Raw genomic sequence first — 23,945 nt, 5'->3', positions numbered from 1 at the left:
GAATCGGTAACTGTGTGAGAAAAAAACCTACAGCATTTCAAGTGGTCAGAAATTCCTATCAGCTGAGTGTGGCTGAGATAAATGAAAAGAAACAAAATCTTACCTAGTAAGTGTGTACTCCCTGAGTCCTGAATGCAGGTTCATGGCAGAAAAGGTACCTATACATCCACGCAATCGTTTGTCTCGACCAATCTTCCACGTTACAAAGAGTGGGCTGTTTGGGAAAGAGGAAGGGGAAAAGGAAAACATGACAGGAGTTCTGACTGTGATCAAATCAAGTCACCCACCTCATAGTTGAGAACAAAACTATGCTTGTGAAATGCTGTTAACAGTATTACTATAAATATGCCTCAAGGCTCATTGCACATGTTCTTAAGAATACTGTTGTAGTTGAGGTGTCAAAAATACAGGTTAGTGGAAGGAAATGAATAGGAAGGATAGAATACTTTTCAAGCGCTTCTCCAACTTCCTATGCAACACTGTACATGTTTCACTACTGCTTCTGACTGTAGATCAACCTTCCACAAGCATGGTGCCCTCATGCTGTTTTGTACTACAGTTCCTATCAGCCCCAGCAAGCTGTTTTAAATGAAACTTTAAGACCTGGTAGTTTAAATCTGCTCTATCTGTCCCAGGCTTTGAATAAATAGCAAAGCCGACTTTAGTGCTGATTTTGAGATTTTATTGCTTCTGCTGTATTCCAAGTACTACTAATTTTACCACGTTTGTTCTGAATAATAGCATTCTACTTCAGTGATGTTTCCATTTGATTGGAAGCTGCCTACAATCCCCCCCCCCCAAGGTAGGATAAAAATGTTTAAAGCCTATCCACAAATGTGACTACCCCTTTCCCTCTTTATGACTCACACACTTCTGAATTATGCGTCGACACACACACCTAGAAACAATTAACTTTCCACAAGTGACCAGGTAAGTGGTTAACTGTGAGCTGATGTGGAAAAAACAGGAGCATTTCACATGAAGAAGGCTGTAGATTTCCATCCCAATACGCTGAAGAGAAATCCCATTAGCCTTACTATTATTATTTCTTGGCCTTCTTATCTACCCTTGACTGTAAGGTCCAAGGGTAGGTTACAACAATATAAAATGCAAGTTTAAAACCAGTTAAAGGAACTTACAACCTGAAGAATAGGGAGGGTAATAAAAATATATCTCTGGTGTCAAAGGCCAAGATAAAGAGGTGCATCTTCAGCACATGATAAAAGCTATACAATGAAGATGCCATGCCTCTGTGATGAGGGAACTGCTCCTTCCCAGGCTGCTACAGTTTGCACTCATAAAATATAAAACCACAGAATGATTAAAATAACAGAATAGCAGAACATCAATGCAGGAGGAAAGACATCCTACCCCGTCCCCCCAAAAAACAGAGCAAGCCAACCATCAACCAGGTCAGCAGACTCCCAACATCCACCAGCCTCTATACCACAGATAAGGAAACAGGTTGGTTGGTACCCATGGAAGTCTGAGTTTCCATCCCTGCTTTAGAAAGAACAGGATGGAGGAAATCACAGAACATCTCCCAATGATGAGAAAAGATAGCAGAAGTGCATACAGATCTATTAGGAAACTCTGAGGCAGGCCAGAGCAAGTTTCATTGAGAAAGTAGGCAATTATCAGTAATTTTAGTCTGTTTATGCTGGTAATTCCCAAGTGCCATGCCAAGAAAGCAATGCTAAGAGTGCTGTGAGAAACAAACTTATGGGCAGAATTGTGTCTTCCAAATTTCACTGGTGCCTTGTGGAAGCCCAATATTTGCTGTGTGCCCCCCCCCCCCCGCCTCTTGCCTTGTTTTCTGATCAATTCACTACATCATAGTTGCAACACCCAGCAGTGCCCCTTAGGCTCGGCATCCAGAGCAGAGGAACCAGTTGTGTTTAACTAAATCCACCTCTGTCCTTTATATAGTGTCATCCATGAATCCCTTTACCAAGGAAGAAGAAAGGTCCCTGCCTCAAGCAGCTTAAAACATAGAAACAGACAAAAGGGAGATAATAGTGGAAGGGGATAAGCTTGAAGGTAGGGTAAACAAGAGGAATATGCAATTACATGTAGGTAGACTGAGCTGCACGGGAAAGGATTTCTGCAGTACCTCAGAAGATACACCTCAATCATTCTATTCAGTTGATGAAGGAAAGCAGCAGAATAACCATTCCTTGAATGAAATGTGCCCAGGAGAGTGACTAATGACAGGGAGTGGGACCCCCCCCCCCCCAATTTAATTTTTCTGCAGAAAATTTTCTATTTCATAATTTCATTAGCAACAATGAATGTAAAGCTTGGCAGTTTCCAAGTTTTTAGCTTTGTTCTCTAAACAGAAGTAAAGCAAATATGCTAAATTAGATCACTCTCTAGGACATTATAAAATTTTCTGATTCAAACTGAAAACTTTCCTAATTCACATAGGAAAACTAAACGTTTTCCAGGATGAGAGCAAAGATGTTTGAATCAGGAAAAAGAAAATAAATGAAGCTTTCATCAGCTATCAGAAGTTTAGGGAAAATACAGTCATACCTTGGATTCCAAACACCTTGCGACTCGAACGTTTTGGTTCCTGAACACCACAAACCCAGAAGTGAGTGTTCCGGTTTACAAATGTTCATTGGAAGCCGAACGTCTGAAGCTCCTGCACTCAATCGGAAGCCACGCCTTGGTTGTCAAACATTTTTGGAAGTCGATCGGACTTCCAGAATGGATTCTGTTTGACAACCAAGGTACGGCTGTAGTGGTTTAAGCCTTCTATGAAAAAGATTTCTCTTGTCACCCTCTATTCCAGTGCAGTGTCTGGAAAATCTTTGGTCCTCAATATCAAGAGTGCCATGAACTTTCTGCAAGCGAGGCTGGGAAGCACACAAGTCTGCACAAAAGAAAAGCTGCCACTTCTGAGCCAAAGCCACTGTTTGCAGACAGCCTTTTTTCAGAAACAGGAGAGCAAATGCTATTCACAGCGACACTGGCTATTCACTGTGAGTGCACCAACCTGCTGCAGCAACGCAAGGCAAAATTCAGTCAGGGTGCCACACTCATAGAACCCTTTACATAGACCGCACAAGCAGTGCAAGTATTAATAGAAGCACACAGTTTATGGTGATGGATACCCTTAAGAGAATGAATCACACTAACTTTTCCCAGGCTTAGGGAGGAATATTCAGAATTCTAAAAAAAACCTGGTTGTAAAGCCTTTGACAACCAACCAGGGTTTTCCCCATGAATTTCAACATAAGCTCCAGTTGTTGTTGTTTATCATCATCCTCATCATCACTTTACTCATAAAAATGACTCAAATTGACTTACAAAAAGTTAGCTCAATCCACAAACAATTTCATGTATATGGAATCTATTTGCATATACCTATACCGATTTAAGTTGGTGAGACTTTTATATTAGCATGCATTTGTTTCCACTATGTAGGATAGTAAACTTATTTGAAAATCATAAATTAATGCAAGCTGGCTACAACAAACCATAATCCTGAGTCCACAGCTGATCAATACTTTTATGATTAGGTCTGCTGAAAGTGATTAGGACTAATGAAAATAGTGGCAAGCTTTACAGTTTGTGTTCAGTGGCCTTCAGCCCCAACAGTAGGTATTACCAGCACAGGCCAAAAACAAAGATTTTTTTTTTTTTAAAAAAAACCCCTCTGCTGGTTGGTCCCCCTTGGAAGGGAGTCTCATGATTATGGTGCCATAACCGAACAGGTTGTGCTCCTCTCACTCATATTTTATTCAGTGGCAGATGCCATCAGGAACAGGGCCCTTCCTTGAGATCTTAACAGACTCCCTTATAGGTACATGCCATATGGCAGAACATGATGCCTATGGTATTGGGCTCAGGTTTCATAGCTAATTGCTAGCATTCTGAGTTGACCTGGAAACAACAGCTGCTAATGGGTTTATACAGTAAGTATCTTGGATATGTAAAATGGAGCTTTGATGACACAGAACCATAATGTATTATTAAGAGACTGGAAGTGAAACAGCCTAGGCTTTGGAATACCTTCCCTTTTGAAATCCATCTGGCACCAACACTGGTTGTTTTTCACCATAACTATCTATTTAGTCAGGCTTTTAATTGGGTGGATTCTTGATACATTGGGCCACTGATCTAAACAGAGGTTACACTAATTAAACAATATAAACATCAATGGTATTATTGAAATGGTTTAATATCCTTAATGGAACTGAATTGTTAGTTTATATTATTTATTAAAACATTTAGGGGAAGCTTTTCCATCACCTATGATCTCCTCACAGAGAAACTGCTATTGTGCTTTCTGCCATCCCAGTGATTGCTGAACAGTTTGAAAACCAGTGCTTTGGGCAATGATATCTGCCCCAAAGAGAACCCTGCCTTAATTATATAAAACACTTCTTACTGTAGGAAAGAAATTTCAGGAAAAGAATGAAGCCTCCTCATCGCTTACTTTCAATGCTCCCCCCCCCCCCCATTATTCTGATCCCATTGGACATTATTTTGAATTGCCACAATAGGCACCTAAACAACTGGAATCAAGAAAGTATTTTTCTTCTTTGAAACTGATAGTCTGAGGATTAATGTTCCAGATACTTATGGATTACCTTTTGCAGGGGATTATTATCCTCAGTTGCTGTGTAAAGCAGAAGGCAAACCGAGAAAGTGAACGACTGAGAAGTGCAAAATGGTTCAGAAGTTCAGATGCTCCCATCACTGCCTCATGATAGTATACTTTACTTCTGCAGACTTAATCCCACCATAAGCAACCCCCTCATTAATGTTTTATAACAAATTCCATACACTGTACCAGTGACCTACTTTCATACAATGTCACTGGAGGTACTCTAAAAATCAAAGATGTGCCAGCTATTTTAGTAGTCAGCCAGCAAATTACAAGAGTAAATGATCCGGGATCTGTCATGCTCTCAGCAGCAAGTGCCTGAATTATTCCTCTGAGGGACACCAAATGCAACTCACCACACGCCCTGCAGGTGCTGCTTTGCGTTTTCAGAAATGCAAACACTTTTCAGGGCGGAGGGATATCCATAATGACTTTTGCCTTTCCACATGAACCGATATACCTGCACAAACGACAGCAAATCTAGGCATCTTCCAAGACAATGGAGAATCTGTATAGGAGATGGGGAACCTGTGGGTTCTCCAGATGCTGTTCTCCTACCCCAAGTCACAAATGATGGGAATTGTAGTCCGACAACACCTAGAAGATCACAGGCTCTGCACCCCTGATATATAAAAGTCATTTTCCAGCATTCAGTCAGTTTACCGTAGCCTGGAAAGCGGTAGGGAGACAACTACATATGAAACACATCTAGGATTCTCCTGGTTCCACCATGATCCACAAAAGGAAGGCAGGGGGAAAATGAATCTCCTCCCACCCCATATGGAGGAAAAGGGCTATGAATGTGATGCATTTTTAAAAAATGCTTAATCCCCTCCCCCTCAACTTGAGCAAGGAAATGGGTTTGAAAACAGATAAGCCATGATGCATTGTCTCCATTCTGCTTTACTTTCCCCGTTTTTTGGTGGAAGTGGGGAGAAGCAACAAGTTACTTAGCTGTATCTCTACCAAGCTGCACTCCTTGCTTTGGTAAGCAGAGCCTGGGCAGAACTGCAAAAGCAGGCCTAGTCCAATTCACAAAAATGGCCTCTATGATGGACAAATTTATGGGACAATTGTCCACCCCCATCTCCTTGCCCTCCCAATTCATCAGTGGTCATTATCATAGACCTAGGGAGAAGTGAAATTTGGCCTGTTTCTCCAGAACCAGGCCTGTCCTATGCTCACAAAGGGAAAGAAGTTTGAGTAGTGAATGGGAAGAGAAACTGGGAGGTGGGGATGCTGAGTAGGGAAAACACACTGAAGCCAGAGAAGTGAAGATGAATAAAGGCCACACTCATGTAACAAGACTTGGAAAGGGAAAGGCTAGAACTCTCTCATATAAAGCATATCAACCCATGGGTGAAATTTCTTGGACTTGTATAAAACCAATACAGTCGTACCTTGATTTTCGAACAGCTCAGTTCTCTAACGCTTTGGCTCCCGAATGCCACAAACCTGGAAGTGACTGTTCCGGTTTGCAAACTATTTTTGGAAGCCGAATGTCCGATGAGTCTTCCGATTGGCTGCTGCGCTTTGGTTTTTGAACTTTTTGGAAGTTGAATGGATTTCTGGAATGGATTCTGTTCGACTTCCAAGGTACGACTGTAAATGCAGAGATTATAAAGCTGCATGTTCACAGCTCTGCACATTCTTCACATGTTTTCTCAGAGGTGATATTTTAATTTGTTGTGTTGTATGTTTGAAATAAGCAAATGGTATTTTCAACTCATTTTTCTCTTTTGACAACAATCTTTAGGCCAGGCATAGCCAATGTACTCCCCCTTCAGATGTTGTTGGGCTATTACTCCCATCATCCTTGACCACTGGCTATAAAGGCTGAAGCTGATAGGTACCGGAGTGCAACAACATCTGGAGGGCCATCATTTCTCAGCCTTTTTGGCTAAGATCAACTATAGTAACATCTGGAAGGCCGCAGATTCTACTCCCCTGTTTTAAGTGATGGTTGCAGAAATGACTTTAGACATGACCAAACAAGCTCAACTTATCTTTGCTTCTTTTGTACAAACGGTGAAAAGTTACTAGCACAGATGTGGGCATTAGCTTTATTTTTGTAGTGAAGAAACAGAATGCCAAGTAAGCAACTTCTCCATGAAGCACATTCTTTCAGACATTGTTCAGAGAGCCCATAGCAGCTAAAGTTAGCAGATTTGAGGATAGACTGAAATACCTATTTATAGCACAAGTGAGTATTGGGCCTCTTCCAAAAACATAGCCAAGAGAAAACTTTATTAACCAAGATGTATGAAAAGAAAACCTGAAATGCACACACTTAAAACATCTGAATCTAGAGAGTCAAAAAAGCTGTTTAAAGGTTTAAGAGAGAGGATTAAAATGCAATCTCCCCTCGAAAGATGGATGTAAGCAATACATACATACATACATACATACATACCGTACATACATACATACATACATACTGCCACTCTAGTCCACATAGAATGAATTAAATCTGTATGCCTTTGATCAGTGGTACAACTAATATGGTAGGGAAACTATATTGCAAATTATATTCTGTGACACGCAAAGCAGAGGCACACAAACACACAATTTTATGGTTAATTACCGCAACCCACTTTTTGAGCTCTCTTTGTAGTGGCAGGATGTAAGCAGACAAATAAAAATAAATAAAAACTGGAGAAAAATATTCAAAAAAGTGAAAAAGCAGGTCTTAGGATCAATCAATCAATATAAATTCATTGTTCTATCCAAAGGCCATGACAAACCCACAGCAACAGTACCAATAAAACAGTACAGATCATATAACCATAATAAGAGCCAACATCCATGATGTAAGAGAGAGGTTGCCAGACACCAGCAAACTCATACCCAGCTTGATTTCAAATTAAATCTCTGAATCACCACAACTCCTCCTCCTCTTCCTCCTCCTCCTTTGTCGTCATTGCATAGAGGGCCACTCTGTGTGTTAGAAAGCTACTATGATCATTCAAAAGAAACCAGATAATTTCTGCTGGGGTGTACCTGTTTGCTTGTGTGAAAAAGTTCATAAAGCGATCCCTTGGGTGTCTATATAAAGGGCAGGTTAACAGATAATGAATGAAGTCTTCAACTTGAGACTGACCACAAAAACGAAGTCTGTCTGTATATGGAACCTTGTTGTAGTGGCCATCCAAAACTGTATCATTTGGATGCAGCTCAATACAGACATTTCGTAAGGAAGCTGGTGAGAGTTTGGTCAGATAAACAGCTCTAAAATGCTCCATTTTCAAGAGTGGATGCCATGAGGAAAATCTGGTATTTCTAATTAGGACTATCTTCAGACTCTGTTTGAAGGGAGAAGTTCATTGCTCAAAGAGCCTGTTCTTCAACAGACATACTAGGCTGGTGCTGAATGACAGCCACCATATGGAAACTTCTTGTAGCTGACTCCAGACTGTACCTGCTCAATACACTACAGTCTTCTATGTGTTCCAGCTTGCTACACCAATCGGCCCCATATTGTGTCGCTCCATGCTGCTGAAAAATGCTGTCAGGAATTTATTTCTAAGTTTTTCGGTACCCCATATCATAAAACATCAAGGCAGTGTGCAACATTAACACATAAAGCACCATTAAAAACAATACAGATAATAATCATTAAAGTGAGCAGCTAATCAAAAACTTAAAAATTAAACAGCTATTAAGGCCTACAGCATTAAAAAGGTATTAAGAGATGTCTGAAAGTCAAAAGTAAGAGTGCCTGCCTAATGTCTGGTGGAAGAACCTTTCACAATATGGAACGGGCAGTACTCAATGCCCACCTTCTAGTTGATGCCAGCTGGGTCTCTGTAACACAGGGAACAACTGATATATCCCTCAGCTGGGATGTAAGGGCTCAGGCAGTTGTAAAGGTGTCCTGAGCTCAAGTTGTTCAGGGCTTTGTCTGTCAAAACATTAACTTTGAATTTGGCTAGGTAACCAGTGCAGGTACCACATTCTATCTGCCCCCATCAGCAGTTAAGTCACTGCGTTCTGCAGTAGCTAAAGTTTCCAGACAACCCTACATAGAACACATTGCAGTAGTCTAGTTTCCACCAGGAATGTCTGGTGGAAAAGGGAGAAAGGAGAATCTGTATGGCAAACTATCATCCCCTAACAATGGATCATTGGGTAAAGAGGTACTACACAAAATTAATTTAAAGCAGGCATAGGCAAACTCGGCCCTCCAGATGTTTTGGGACAACTCCCATCATCCCTAGCTAACAGAACCAGTGGTCAGGGATGATGGGAGTTGTAGTCCCAAAACACCTGGAGGGCCGAGTTTGGGGATGCCTGATTTAAAGTAGCTGTCACATGGCACTCAAATTGTGAGATGCATCTCAACACCATATGCCTCAGAATTCGCAAGAAAACATTTTCTTCCTACAATACTTTTCTATTATTTTTTCATGTGTTTCCTTTTTGAAGCACAAATATCACTAGGCAAACATGAAACACTAATGTAGCAGAAGATATTGCTTCAATAGCCCAAGTATGTGACAATGAACATGAGAAGAGAGGCATGTGGGGATTGACTGACTGTATGGCGTTTCTCCAAATACATGCCAAGCAAGTAACAGGAGATGTACTCATCAAGACCATGCATGAACACATGCTAGCTAAAGTGCTGGTGAGCAGGATCAAGTCAGTGCATGACAGATTTCGGCTCTCCCATAAATCATACAACAGGTACCGTAGCGTTGAGCCCCCATTGCTGTCTCCTATCCACCAGCCTTGTCATTGGCATTCATTATAACTGCACTGTTTGATCACCTCTAGCTTCTTGACTGGCCACATGTTTCACACTGAAAAGGGGAATTTTAACATAAGAACACTGCCTTGATGAGGTCTGCTTGACAACCTTGAGAGGGAACTTTTTAAGTACTCTCTCTGACTCAGAAATCAGGAAACAAAGGAAGCTGCCTTGTAATGAGTCAGACCAGTGGCCCATCTGACTCAGTACTGTCTATGTAGACAGGCAGCTGCTCTCCAGAGTTTCAGATAGGGAACTTGGGACCTTCTGTGCAGCAAGAAGGTATTTCCTTCAACAAGCCTCTATTTTTCTTTTACCTATTCCATGCATCTAGCTCTCTTTGCTTTCCTGGACATTCTCACATTCCCCCTACCAAAACCCTTCCACTTAAGAACTCATTGTATATTTAGCAGCCAGCATCTGCTTTGCCTGCAAATTGGGTTCTTTCTCTACTTTGTTATTTTAGGCTGGTAGACTGCAGGATACGAGTCAGCAACTTCCAAGAGTTAATTCAACTCAAATAAACAAAAGTGTTTAAAATCTTGTGCCCATCCTCCAAAAGTAATTAAGTACAGAGAATATCTTAGCCAGTTAGTGATGACCGCATGTGCTTACAAAAGATTGTTTAATCTATAAAGACTTTTCAGGGGAGGTTTGCCAAGTATACTTACTTTCAAAAAATGTACCAGAAGATAAACTCTACACCAGTTTATCACTAGCAGCCAAAAACAACTTAAAGTTCCAACAGATGTTATTACACGCAAACACTCCAAAGGAAGGGGTGTGGCTCAGTGGCATAGTTTATGCTTTGCATTCTGGAGGTCCCAGATTCAGTCCCCAGTATCTCAAGGTAGGGATGGAAGAAATTTCTGTCTGAATCCATGGAGACCTGCTGCCAGTCAGTGTAGACCATACTGAGCAAGGTGGAAGGCAGCTTTATGTGTCCCATCCACAACACACAATTAAATGCAAACTCAACACATACTATGAAAGCAAAATGCCCTGGATTCCTAACATCTTCACTCAAAAGGAACATGTAGCAGATGATGGGTAAGACTTCTGCCTTAGAACCTGCAGAGCAGCTGTCCATCAAAAGTAAACAATAGCAGACTAGATTGACAATAGCCTGATTTAGTAGAAGGCAGCTTACTAAGCTACTAACAAATGTTGCTTTATGACCTTTAAAGCCCTAAACATCTCCACCCCCATTGTTCCGCCCGGACACTGAGGTCCAGCGCTGAGGGCCTTCTGGCGGTTCCCTCACTGCGAGAAGTCAAGTTACAGGGAACCAGGAAGAGGGCCTTCTCAGTAGTGGCACCCGCCCTGTGGAACGCCCTCCCAGCAGATGTCAAAGAGAAAAACAACTACCAGACTTTTAGAAGACATCTGAAGGCAGCCCTGTTTAGGGGAGCTTTTAATGTTTGACGGGCTATTGTATTTTAATATTTTGTTGGAAGCCGTCCAGAGTGGCTGGGGAAACCCAGCCAGATGGGCAAGGTATAAATAATAAATTATTATTATTATTATTGAAACAGGATTTCTACAAGACAGCATGAACTCTTACTAGTATTCATGAGGACATGAACTGACCAGGGGCAAAATAAACTGGACCTTATGGAAGTGGTAAGACAGCCACCAAAAGTAGTGACCCAACATCTCATCCTTCCTTCATAATGTCTAAAACATGAAGTAAGATGTAATCACAATTGTGATGTTACTAGATGTTACGAAGCAACAGATGAGGTGATGTGGGGCTGCTTTTTTCATAGCAGTCATGCAGCATTTATCACTGATTGCTATACTATGCTCTGTATAATGCTGCATTTGAAGACTGTCCAGAAAACAGCAGCTTGTGCAAAATATGGTCACTCAGTTATTGAGCAGATCAGGTTATTGAGAATATATAACACTAGTCTTGCAGTGGCTGTCTATATGCCATCTGAACCCAATTCAAGATGCATGTGATGGTTTAAAACCCCTGAAACAACTTGGGATCTACAGTATTTACGTGAATCTAATGCACCATTGAATCTAATGCGCACCTCAATTTTCAAAACCTTGAAACCAAAAAAGTATTGGCTGGCAAATGTAAATGTGCCCTCAAATCTAATGTGCACCCTAATTTTCACAACCTAATTTGGCCAAAAAAGGTGCGCATTACATTCAAGCAAATACTTAATGGAGTGCCTCCTCCTATACTGATCCAGCTGCTTATAAATTAAGATAATCAGGGAGGCTCTCTCACTGTACTTCAATTTATTATATGGCAACTTGAGAGACGACTGTCTCTGTTCTTGAAAGCCACCTATGAAACAACCTCTTCTCTCAACACTGGTTGGTAAACAAATAACAAACAAGTAATTGTTCAAGTAGCTACAATGAGTTCTTATGTCTCATCTAGAATCAAACCTTTATAGAATAGTGTTAACAAAATCTCAGTCAAATTCTGAGATTTCTATAATGGTAAGTGCTGCTATGGGCTAGGACTTAAAGTACAGCAAAAATTAGCCCTCTTAAGTAAAACTAAGAGGGTAGCCATTTAAGCTGGAAGATCTTGAAAACTGCAATAGGTGCCCGAATTGAAGAATCAACAGCATCCCGAAGTTTGAGGGAAGGTTGGTGGACGTTTTATGGCATTTTTGTCCTTTAGTGGGTTTCTGTTTTGCACCCATATACCTGTGCGGGTGGCGCTGTGGGTTAAACCACAGAGCCTAGGACTTGCCGATCAGAAGGTCGGCGGTTCGAATCCCCGTGACAGGGTGAGCTCCCATTGCTTGGTCCCTACTCCTGCCAACCTAGCAGTTCGAAAGCACGTCAAGTGCAAGTAGATAAATATGTACCGCTCCGGCGGGAAGGTAAACGGCGTTTCCGTGCGCTGCTCTGGTTCGCCAGAAGTGGCTTAGTCATGCTGGCCACATGACCCGGAAGCTGTACGCCGGCTCCCTCAGCCAATAAAGCGAGATGAGCGCCACAACCCCAGAGTCAGCCACAACTGGACCTGATGGTCAGGGGTCCCTTTACCTTTACCTTTACCTGTGCTCATAGATTACTTTGAGCAGATTCATCAAGTGCTGGTACTGCAGTCTCCAAAGCAGCCAGACCAATGGGCATTAGCTGGAAATGAGTAAAATAAAATAAAGGAAATAATTCCCATAGTACTTTATTTATTTAGGCAAAGCATTTTAATGCTGCTATTCAGTCAAAAAGGATCAAGCATAAATTAGATATTAAACCAGGTACATATAAAGGTGCTTACTTTGACTTTTCCTGCCCATCTGCTCTGACAAACAGTGAGATCTCATCACACAGCTGTTTTGAGAATCTCACATTTCAAATATACATATGGGGCTTCCACCTAGTCATCTTTTCACAAGCCCTGAATCAGCTTCATACCTCCTACCAGGAAGTACAAAACCTCTTAAGAGCAACACAAGGCCTAATGCAGTAGTCATCCAAGAATTGAAGTCAAGAAATTATATGAGTGGTGCTAGAAGACTGAAAAGAACAAGAAACCACATATCAATACACTTGAACGAGCATTTAATCCGTTTGATTTTTTAGCTTCACATACTCACAGATTACCGTATTTTTCGCTCTATAAGACGCACCAGACCACAAGACGCACCTAGTTTTTGGAGGAGGAAAACAAGAAAAAAAATATTCTGAATCTCAGAAGCCAGAACAGCAAGAGGGATCGCTGCGCAGTGAAAGCAGCAATCCCTCTTGCTGTTGTGGCTTCTGGGATAGCCGCGCAGCCTGCATTCACTCCATAAGACGCACACACATTTCCCCTTACTTTTTAGGAGAGAAAAGGTGAGTCTTATAGAGCAAAAAATACGGTACTAGCATTTTATTTAGACAAATGAAAAGTTAGACTATTGTCTTGGTTCATTCTTAACTTTTAATGACAGACTAGTTGCCTTGGGTTGTTCCTCCTCTAAAACTTGTCACCAAGTAGCAGCCGTTCCAACAGTCTGAGGAAGAGATGGGAAGAAGTATCACCTTACTGGCTCTGCTGATACACCCAATCCTTTTGGCTCCTCCCCTCTCTGAAGTTTCAGAGCCATAGCAGTGTTGCAGCAAAAATGCACTGCAGTCCATTTCCATCAGATGCACAGAATCGTAGAGTTGAGATGTTTCATGGGTCTTTTCCCTCCCTCCTTTTGAAGATGGGGCAACAACATCTGACCGCCTCCGGTCTGTAGGGACCTCACCTATTCTCCAAGAATTCTCAAAGATTATAGACCAGGGGTCAGCAACCTTTTTCAGCCGAGGCCGGTCCAACATCCCTCAGACCATGTGATGGGCCGGACTATATTTTTTTTGGGGGGGGGGGAATGAACGAATTCCTATGCCCCCAAAATAACCCAGAGATGCATTTTAAATAAAAGGACACATTCTACTCATGTAAAACATGCTGATTCCTGGACCGTCGGCGGGCTGGATTGAGAACGTGGTTGCGCCGCATCCAGCCCAAGGGCCTTAGGTTGCCTACCCCTGTTATAGACAAAGGCTCTGAGATTACATCCTCAAGCTCCTTTAATTTTATTGGGTACAGCCTCTAATTCAAGTTACAGGGGTACCTCGAGTTACAAACGCCTCAGGCTACAAACTTCGCTGACCTGGAACAGTTAGTTTGAGTTGAGAACTTTGCCCCAGGATGAGAACGGAAATTGTATGCCAGCGGCGCAGCGGCAGCAAGAGGTCCCATTAGCGAAAGCACGCCTCTAGTTAAGAACAGGTTCAGGTTCAGAACGGACCTCCAGAAGAAATTAAGTTCGTAACTAGAGGTACCACTGTATTTGAAACATGAACTTGGAGACACTAAACAAAAGCGACTTCGGCAATTTAGTAAACATAAAACCACTATTTTAAACGAAGTTATTTTTTGTGTTTTTCAAAGAGATGCACAGTTAGTATCAAATACTAAACAAAGAAAGGGAGCTAAATCTTTAAATTATATTAACATTATCTCAAATACACACAGGATGGGTAAATTTCAGTTTGCTGACTGAATAAGAGCTTACATGTTGAGGTGACTGGAAATTCTCCCTGGGAAACTGGGAGCAGACCACACGGTTGCAGTCAATGGAAGAAATTTTCAAACCGGTGGATCTCAAGGAATGGATTCAGTGGATCTGAACAAAGGATTTGTCCTAACCCTGCAATGTTGAAACCCTTCTAGAAAGAGAACCTTCAGCCCACATTGCAAATCCATATCTGAGTAGGCTGTAGTTTTGGAATGAAGTAATAGGTATATTAGCATCAATATAGTCTTGTATAGCACCATGATCAACATAAGATTAGGAAGTATAAAAGAATAATGTTTTGTTAGTAAGACAACTGAAATAAGCACAACTCTTTTGTGAAAGCAATTCACCTTTTCTATGCTCCTAACATCTAATTTTTTAAACAAAAAACTCCCAAGATCTTTTCCAAGTATTTCTAGAAGCCTGCTACCAAATGTCAATTTCAAATATAACTAATAAATGCTTCATGAAAGCTCTTTTGTCACAAAGGGCTTAGAATTCAGATTTTATTGCGAATGCTTTTCAAATGTCAAGCTTATGCACAAATAACATAATGTAAGGGTAGCTGCTCTAAAGCTTGCATCTAAGTCTACTTTTGAAAAACCAAAATCATGAAAATGGCTGTCTCACAGAATCTGACTTCTAGACCCCTATACACTGCACACAACCTCTCTCCAACGTCAACATGGTTATTATTGTGCATGCAGTTTCAGAAACAGACCACATGAATAGTTTTATTCCCATGTACTATTGGTGTGCCATTGATAGACAGCCTCCTTCAGTTTTTCTTAGGCAATTTCTGAGCTCAAGAGTTCAATGAAGTGCCTGGTATCCTTTCTTAAAGGATGCTTGGTTGGTGCAAGAATACTGAATGGCACTCATGGATACCACATTTTTAAATCTTCCAGTCATTATTTCTGGATCTTCCACTAGTACCCTGGATGCTCAGAAAATGCATTTGTACAGATGATTCTAACAATGAGCTAGGAAAGCTATACAGTACAGCCTACGCATGTGAAAAACACACTGTGTCAAGGCAAGAGCTTAGCTCTCCAACACAAATGTGAGGAGGTGGCCAAGGCAAAGAGAAGCATCTCAGAAGCAAACAGCCAAGGAGGCTCAGGTACTGGGGGTGATTAGATGTATGATTTAAGTTTCAGCTGGTGAACCAACTTAATTGAGCGGACCTAGCAAGAATAATCCATGCTATGGTCACATCTAGGCTTGGCTACTGCAATCGTTCTACATGGCTTTGCCTTTAAAGAAAGCTTGGAAACTTCAGCTGTTTGAAAATGTGGCTGCCAGAGGGGGAAAGGCAGTCAGATCATGCAACTTCCTCATAATAGCTGCTGCACTGGTTGTCAGTGTGTTTCTGAGCCAATTTAAAAATGCTGGTTTCAATCTTAAAAGCTTTGAATGGTTTGAAGGACTGCCTGCATCTATTAGCAAACTGACTATATCTTAACATTCAACAAGAGAGGCTCTCCTCAACTGCGTACCACCTAGATTGGTGAGTGTGAAAGAGACTGTCTTCTCTGTGGTGGCCCCACAGCCCTAGAATTCATTCCTACTGACCATCAGGAAGCTACTACACAACAGTCCTTTAGAAAGCTTTGGAAACTTTATTTGTTTCATGAATAATTTGTACCTGAGTAGCATTTCTTTATGTGCTACGCAATGTAATGGAGAAATCAGGGGGAACTGTATTTAGATTTGGGGTTTGCTTGGATGCTGTACTACTGCTGGCTCATTTTGTGTAGGGGAGGGTGTTTTGTTGAAATTATGCCGCATGGTCCCTATTCTGTATTATTGTTATGTGTTTTATTTTGACCACATTAAATCACCCTGAGAGAGATCATAACTGGAAAATGCAGCATATACATATTTTAAAATAAATAAATCCTGTTGGGGAAGAGATGAATTGAGGTCTTCTAGAGTCACATCTCAATGGTAGTGGACACATCACAGAGCTAGTTGCTACTGATTTCAAGCACAAGAGAATGCTTACACTTTGTATTAGCTGGCTAAAAATAAAGCAGTGGATGTCCTCATCCTTATTACTGCTTTCAGTTTAAGGATACACAAAGGATCCATCTGCTACTGAACATCTTTGACATTAATAGTACAGCCAATGCCAACACCAAGTCCTGGAAAAGACTGCAGCAAAATCATCATCATCATCTATTTTCATACTGTATTCATCATGCTGGTTTAAACATATTATTTTCCACTCACTTCAAGTTCTCCATCACTGTATCAGGAGCTTAGTCAAACCATCACGGACAAGATGCAGACAAGACCCCTAGATCAAATTAGGACAGCCTGTTCTGATGCAAACTGTGTACTGTATAGTGTTTTAGATAATCATTGTGTCACCATGACAGTTAAACACCTTGGATTATGTTATGTTTAAACAGCAGGGAGGAAAAAGGACCCTTTTGCTTAAAACTATAATGGGAGTTACAGCACATCTGGTCAAATCAGTGTAAGGATTAACTTTATCCTCAGTATGAAGAACACAGGAAGAAAAAACAAGGGTAAGCCTGGAAAGAGTCACTGAGAAAATGCGAATGAAGAAGTTAACATGGAAGCCAACAACAGAGTAAACTGGGAATACAAACTCAGCAGCACATAAGTTATGGCTACTTCTGCCAGTGACAAACTCCAGTTTCCGAGAGCAGAGCCGCTTTGTTGTTCAGCTGCCAGGGAAAAGTCAGAGTTTGCACAGATTTGTATGGTTTTCACTTTCTGACCCCAGCATATCACTCGACTGCACAGCACCAACTCTGTCACGTCCACTGGCTCACGTCTACACAATTTTAGCATAGCAGCTGAAAAAACAACATTCAGAGATTGTTGTTCCAAATTATCAGCCTCCTGTAATGTTCATTTTTTTAATAGTCAGGTTTGTGAGGCCAACCACCTCTCTATAAAACCCATCTCCAATATTGTTTCACATTCTAGCACAGTGTTCCCCTCAACCCGGTGCCCACCAGATGTTGTCAAACCCCAACTCACTTTGGTCCTATCCAGCATGGGCAATGGCAGTAAGGCAATGCAAGGAGCAGTTGCCTTGTTCTCAATAACTCTCAGTGAATTCTGGGTCACTTCTGAGAGGAGAAAATGCCTCCCTCCCCACCAACTCCAGAGACAGGGATCTCTAGGGCAGATTTGCTTCCAACCTTTATAGTGCCTCTAAGTATGCATCTTGACTTCCTCTTGTACAAGTGAAGAGACACAGCTTGAAGCTATAGTGGGAAATACTTAGGTATAGAGATGGGAGGGGATCAAACCTGCCAGCCACCTTGACGAGTCACCAGTCACCACTGACAGGAACTGCTAAATGAAATGCATTTTATTTTATATAATTTTTCTTAAATTTTCTAATATACATTTCAAAATATTCATTTAAACAACCTTAAACCAATGACTTCCCTTCTTCTCTTTCCGTGGTTCATTTTGCACACCATACATCCCTGCGTATTTTGCATGAACTAAACCATTCAGTAAACCATTGTTCTATTAATCAAAATTTATTTACACTGTTGAATTTATCTTAATGCTACTAGCATTTTAAATGATGTTGTCCTCACATCAGACATAAGGAAAAGGTTTGTGTTTGGAAGTAGAAAATGCTTATTTGTCCTTGCTGAGACCCTGAGCAAATGTAGTGATGATATTAATTTTGGGGAAACCAGACCAGAAAAGCAGACCAGGTGCCAAGCCTTGCTCTACCTCAATGATAGAAAATATGGGGAACTGAAAAAATAATTATACCTTTTTATTTACCCCCTGCCAAGGCCTGTACCTAGTTCATTTTTAAAAAGAATTCACAAAAGCTCAATTTTTACCTATTGTACTCCACTCTGCAATTAGAGGCCTGACACTTAACTCTACATGCCTTTTATTAAAGCAGGCAAAACCGAGGCATACGTCCAGTAGTACTTTTTACCCAAATCAAATTTCTATCCCTAATCCTTATTTACCTGACTAAATTCAACATGCTCGAAATCTGGCACCATGGGTTTCCTCATGGGTGCTTTTGGAAAGTGCAAAATATCTGGGAACCAAATAATTCGTGTTCAGAACATTTCTACAGGAATCTGAATTATCAATATCACTCAATGCACCCTCCCCCAGCATGAAGATTATACCTCCTAAACTTTCCACATGATAATGAATGAGTTTCTGGATTGCAACATTTCAGCTTTGCTTTTTCAGAGCTGTCAGTTACCTACAGTTTGCCATTAATTTTAACTGTGCTGTGAACACGAGTGCCTTTTAAAAACATTTTAGATCTAGTGTGGAATCACTTAACAACAGAGAGGTGGGGTGGAAAGAGAAAAAGGAAAAGGAAATATTGTGGAAAAATTCATCAGCAGAGTTCAACCTACATCATCCTAGGATGGCTATGTAAGAGACAGAGACAGATAAAAGCCAGTTATCTCAGGCTGCAGTCATATGCCTTAAACACAAAACCATATTCTCTAATCCAAGGCTTGCCTACCCCTTAGGCTTTAAATCTTCAATGGAGATTGCTCTGGGAAAGTCTCTCAAGGGAGGATTACACAGGCTAAAACTGACTAGTTTTAATTGAAGTTTAGAAATATATGACCAGTATAATACCTAAGATCTTAATCTCAGCCTTCAGTCTCCTGTGGAGGCCTCAGAGCACGATTAATATTGCTTGCATCACCTGTTTGGGTGTAACACAGGCAGTCGTCATAGAGACAATTAAATTGCAGCAGTGACATACAAGGGAGATGGGTGCCTTGCGAGCAAGGTAGAAGCAGAGAACGGACTTGAAGAAGGAATGGCATTAATTATTTTCATAGATCAATTAAAAACCCTGCCTTTACATCTATTTTGTTTACACCACCTCAAGGTTCCTTAAAATGGTGTTCAACACTTACAAAGCAAACTTCTATATCTAGCACTAATAATAAAATTCCAGACTAAAAGACAGCTCACAGCAGATACAAATATAAACATCATAGGATTAGTAAAAAGCCTTTCAGCTCAAACAAGCTCAAAGCCTGCCAAAAAAGGAGTATCTTAAATAGGTGCCAAAAGACCTTTGGACGGAAAACATGAGCCTCCCTAGGTAGGGAGTTCCACAACCATAGTATAGTCACAGAGAAAACAACTGAGGCGACAGGAAGAAAGAAGTACCTCACCTACAAATCTTTATAATAAGACAGGATCATTTGGAATGAAATGGGACCTTTAGATATCCTGAACCTAAGTTGCTTAAAAAGGTCCAAAACCTTGAATTGTGTCCAAAAACAAACTCAAAGCCAGTAGCTGTTGGAGCAAGGGGTTTGCATGCTGGTAAGAACCAGCTCCCTTTGCTGCTGCATTCTGGATCACTTGGAAGTTTCCAAATACTTTCCAAATACTTCCAAGGCAGTGCAAAGGAAAGAGCACCGCCGTAATCCAGTCTCAGTGTAACTAACACACAACATCTGACCCCACTCCAGGAATAAGCTCAGTTGACACTCCAGCCTGTGGTGGCCAAATGCATTTTCATTATCACCTGAGTTCACAGTAAATTCATGCAGAGATCTTTCTCAGTCCTACTTAAGAGATCCTGGAGATTGAACCTGAGGCCTTCTGCATGCAAAGGAGATGCTCTGCAGTGGACTTTCTCCACTCTATTTCAGAGTGGTATCATATCTGCACTAACTAGCAAATAATTAATTTTGTGTGTGGCTATCAGTAAAATGCAACACAGAGCAATGAATTAGATAGCTAACCCTAGAGCAGCTGATTTGTCTGACACCAAGAGCCCTATGGGATGGAGGGCAGCAATTCATTTGCCTATTATCAAAATCAGCTTAATTAACACAATTCATATAAATTTGCGGGGCTCTAGGCCATAGCTCTTGCTCCTTTTCCACACTGCCACTACTACAATAATTAAAGTCACATTTTGAATATTTTGGTGCTGCTAATCAGTTAACCAAGATTCTAGTCAGACCTATTAAGATTCTGTAGTGAAGAACTGCAAATTAAGAGAGGCCACCAACGGATTTCTCCTCATTTGCTCCAAGAAATCTTGCTAATTCAAGGAAGTTTAAATTCCGCATTCATTCTGCAACCCTTTCAACAACTTGGTACGCCCTCTTCCTGGCTTTTAATACCAAGGTACATTCACCAATCTTTGTTTTGAAAGTACAGGAATCCCCTGCTGAGTAGCAAAGTGGCGTCTCTTAAGTATACAGCATTTATGAAACATTTGAAGAAGGTGCCACACTTTAAAGCCTTACCCACTATGATGCAAATAGTTTAAATTAAAAAAAAGAGAACAGCTCTGTAAAGCCTTTTAATATTTAGGCGGAACATTCTAGAATAAATTAGAATAGAGAATAAATAAGAACAGATGAGAATAAAGAATATATAATGATAAATAATAAAGAACCATAGAAGTTGCTTATAAAACTAGTCACAGGTAGGTAGCCGTGTTAGTCTGCCGTAGTCGAAACAAGATAAAAAAAATCCCTTCCAATAGCACTTTAGAGACCAACTAAGTTTGTTATTGGTATGAGCTTGCGTGTGCATGCACACTTCTTCAGATATCTGAATGATATGAGGATCAGTGCATTTGGTATCTGAAGAAGTGCGCATGCACATGAAAGCTCATACCAATAACAAACTTAGTTAGTCTCTAAGGTGCTACTGGAAGGGATATTTTTAGCTTATAAAACTGATAGGGAAACTCTTTTGGGGTGCCCTAAGTATATTGTAAACTACTTTCAGGAGCCCTTACAGAACAGGAAAAAATTATGAATTCAATTAGTGTATGGAGTGTTAAGAGAGCGATAGTACCTCTGGTGTGGAACACTTCGAGCTCCTTCTGGGATAGTTTGTCCACCTTTGGTCCCCCACCCTGCACTCAGCTCTCACCTGTAGCTCTTAGAAACCAGGTGAGGGCAGATGATGTGTTTCAAACCCTCCGTGAGTTAGGGACTTCCCCTGCAAGCAAAGACAGGCTCCAACGGATTGAGCGGACAAGACCAATAGTGGGTCAAGAGGACAGTTTCTGCATGTGCTGTAGAGGGAAGGGAGACTGGGCTCGCCTGGGAAGGTAGCCCATCTGGGAGAAATAAATCTCTGATCCGAAACCTCTGCTGCCCTGCAATATATCTTCGGAAGAAGAAAGGGCTAAGGAGTAAACCCTACACAATTCTGGACTGGAGTACCTAAGATGGTTAGATGGGACCTTATATGCCTTCTTCCAGCAACTCCTGCAGCTAAGCTGGAGCCAACTGTATTTCTCCATTTTCCTTTGGTCCACATCAGCGAGGCTGAGAGGGAGGTCTTGTCAACTGAGCAGCCTAGGATCTCCATATACACTGCCCAGTCTTGTGTACTGGGGAGGTCACTTTGGTGCTGCTAATGCAGCTGTTTGACTTCACCCCTGGAGGCATACTCCATTGTCTCTTGAGACAGACAGATGCCAACAGCAGACTAAATAATACACATCTTCCACACTTTATGGATTCTGTGGGAATACTATGAAAAGGGACCAGATGAAAGGTGGCTGAACAGCCATGGTCAAATACCGTATTTTTCGCCCTATAGGACGCACTTTTTCCCCTCCAAAAATGAAGGGTAAATGTGTGTGTCCCCTATGGGGCGAATGCAGGCTTCGCGCACCTCTCCGCAAGCAGCGGGAGCCCAGCGCTGGGCTCCCGCTGCTTGCGGAGAGTTGCCTGCATGCTGAAGCCTGCGCGCGCTGAGCTCAGCGCGTCCAGGCTTTGCGGACCTCTCCGCAAGCAGCGGGAGCGCTCCGGAGAGTTGCCTGCATGCTGAAGCCTGCGCGCGCTGAGCTCAGCACATCCAGGCTTTGCGGACCTCTCCGCAAGCAGCGGGAGCGCTCCGGAGAGTTGCCTGCATGCTGAAGCCTGCGCGCGCTGAGCTCAGTGCGTCCAGGCTTCACGGACCTCTCCGCAAGCAGCAGGAGCGCTCCCGCTGCTTGCGGAGAGTTGCCTGCATGCTGAAGCCTGTGCTCGCTGAGCTCAGCGCGTCCAGGCTTCCCGGACCTCTCTGCAAGCAGCGGGAGCCAGCGCTGGGCTCCCACGGCTTGCAGAGAGCTGCCTGTTTGGGGGCTGGGGTCGCGGAAGCTCGGGCTTCCTCTGCCCCAGCCCCGCGCCTGGGGGGGAAATAATTTTTTCCCCTTTATTTCCCCCCCAAAAAACTAGGTACGCCTTATGGGACGGTGCGTCCTATAGGGCGGAAAATACGGTATCTAGGTATTCTTTAGTACAACACTGAAACACTACATTTCAGCAATCCTCCAAACCAGGGCCTGGTGGATTATGAATGAGCCAAGGTGCCCTGGGCTTCCTCCTCCCTTCTCTTTTTTTATTTAATAATATTTATATACTGCTTAATCAATAAAAACCTCTAAGCAGTTTACATAACATATGTATTCCCCTATCAATTCCTGTATAATGCTAAACATACCTTGTTCTGGTGGTGAACTATGCTTAGAGGCTGCCTTCCAAATCAGAATCAGAAATTGCTGGGTGAATTGGATTATCCGTTTTGGTATAGAGGAAAAGCCCTAACTATAACTTGCAGATTTTGACCTAATAGCAAAATTAAATAGGAGTATGCTACTCATAAACCTAAGTCTCATTTCTGATCTCCTGATCCTTGATTTAATGTACCATGTGAAATCAGACAAGGGGAAGTATTCATATTTGCATAATATGAACTTCTACATGTTCTGAGGGAAAAGAAATATAAAATACACCAAACGTGTTGACATACTCTAGATACAAAGGGCAGCTGATTTTATTAGAGTCATGTTGGAAATTGGCTCCTAAAGAATACAATTCTCTGAGAACAAAGAAATCCAAATTGGCAAAGGAAGTTTGTCAACACAAGCTAAAGTTCCTAGGAACAATTTTCAGGCGCGAGTCAAGACAAAAAGCCAGACACAGGAAAAGGAACACCCGGTGAACAGGCAAGTAAAGGTGGTAGCATGATAAATGAGCCATATCTCTTTGTACTAGGAAATGAAGTCATAACCAGATATGTATTTTACAAATTTAAAATTATTCATTTATTATGATTAATTTAAAGTTATCTTACGGCAATATACCTAAGATTATGATAAGAGTAATGTTGAAACACTTGTAAGAATACAGCCTAAACGTGCAAAAGATTGAGAGGCACTTACTATATGGGCTCACACTAGTAGAATGTCTATCCATTTGCTTAAACATATGAAGATGACAAAGAAAACCTAAAGGAATGGACTGCGGGGGACAGGGAGAGAACCTAAAGCATTCAAACCACTCTTCAAGTTCAGTTTACACCCATGCCACATTCAACTTCTTATAACTGAGACCTCCAACTCATAAACATTTTGCTAAAGTTAGACTATTCATATGTCCCAACATCAAAAGCTGAAGTTATGTTGAGCCACCTGGACAGGTTGTGGATGTTTTACACAGCTTGGTATTCCTTTTTTAATAATCAGTTTGCCATCTCTGCCCCATGCTTTGATACATCTGAGCATTACATCTGAGCCAAG

General features: G+C 41.6%; 1 protein-coding gene across 1 annotated transcript in view; it reads right to left on the bottom strand.

Moving 5' to 3' along the window:
• The window catches only part of AMMECR1 (AMMECR nuclear protein 1), a 132,116-nt gene that overhangs the window by 52,491 nt on the left and 55,680 nt on the right, over positions 1 to 23,945 (bottom strand). Inside the window, exon 3 of the mRNA XM_080990551.1 lies at positions 104 to 214. Within this exon, the coding sequence (XP_080846677.1) occupies positions 104 to 214 (111 nt within the window). The remainder of the gene's footprint in view (positions 1 to 103; positions 215 to 23,945) is intronic.

This window comes from Podarcis pityusensis (genome assembly GCF_964106645.2).
Source record: "Podarcis pityusensis genome assembly, chromosome: Z".
Classification (NCBI taxonomy): domain Eukaryota; kingdom Metazoa; phylum Chordata; class Lepidosauria; order Squamata; family Lacertidae; genus Podarcis; species Podarcis pityusensis.
The sequence above is the reverse complement of the archived record's forward strand: the minus strand, read 5'-3'. Positions and strand labels throughout refer to the sequence as shown.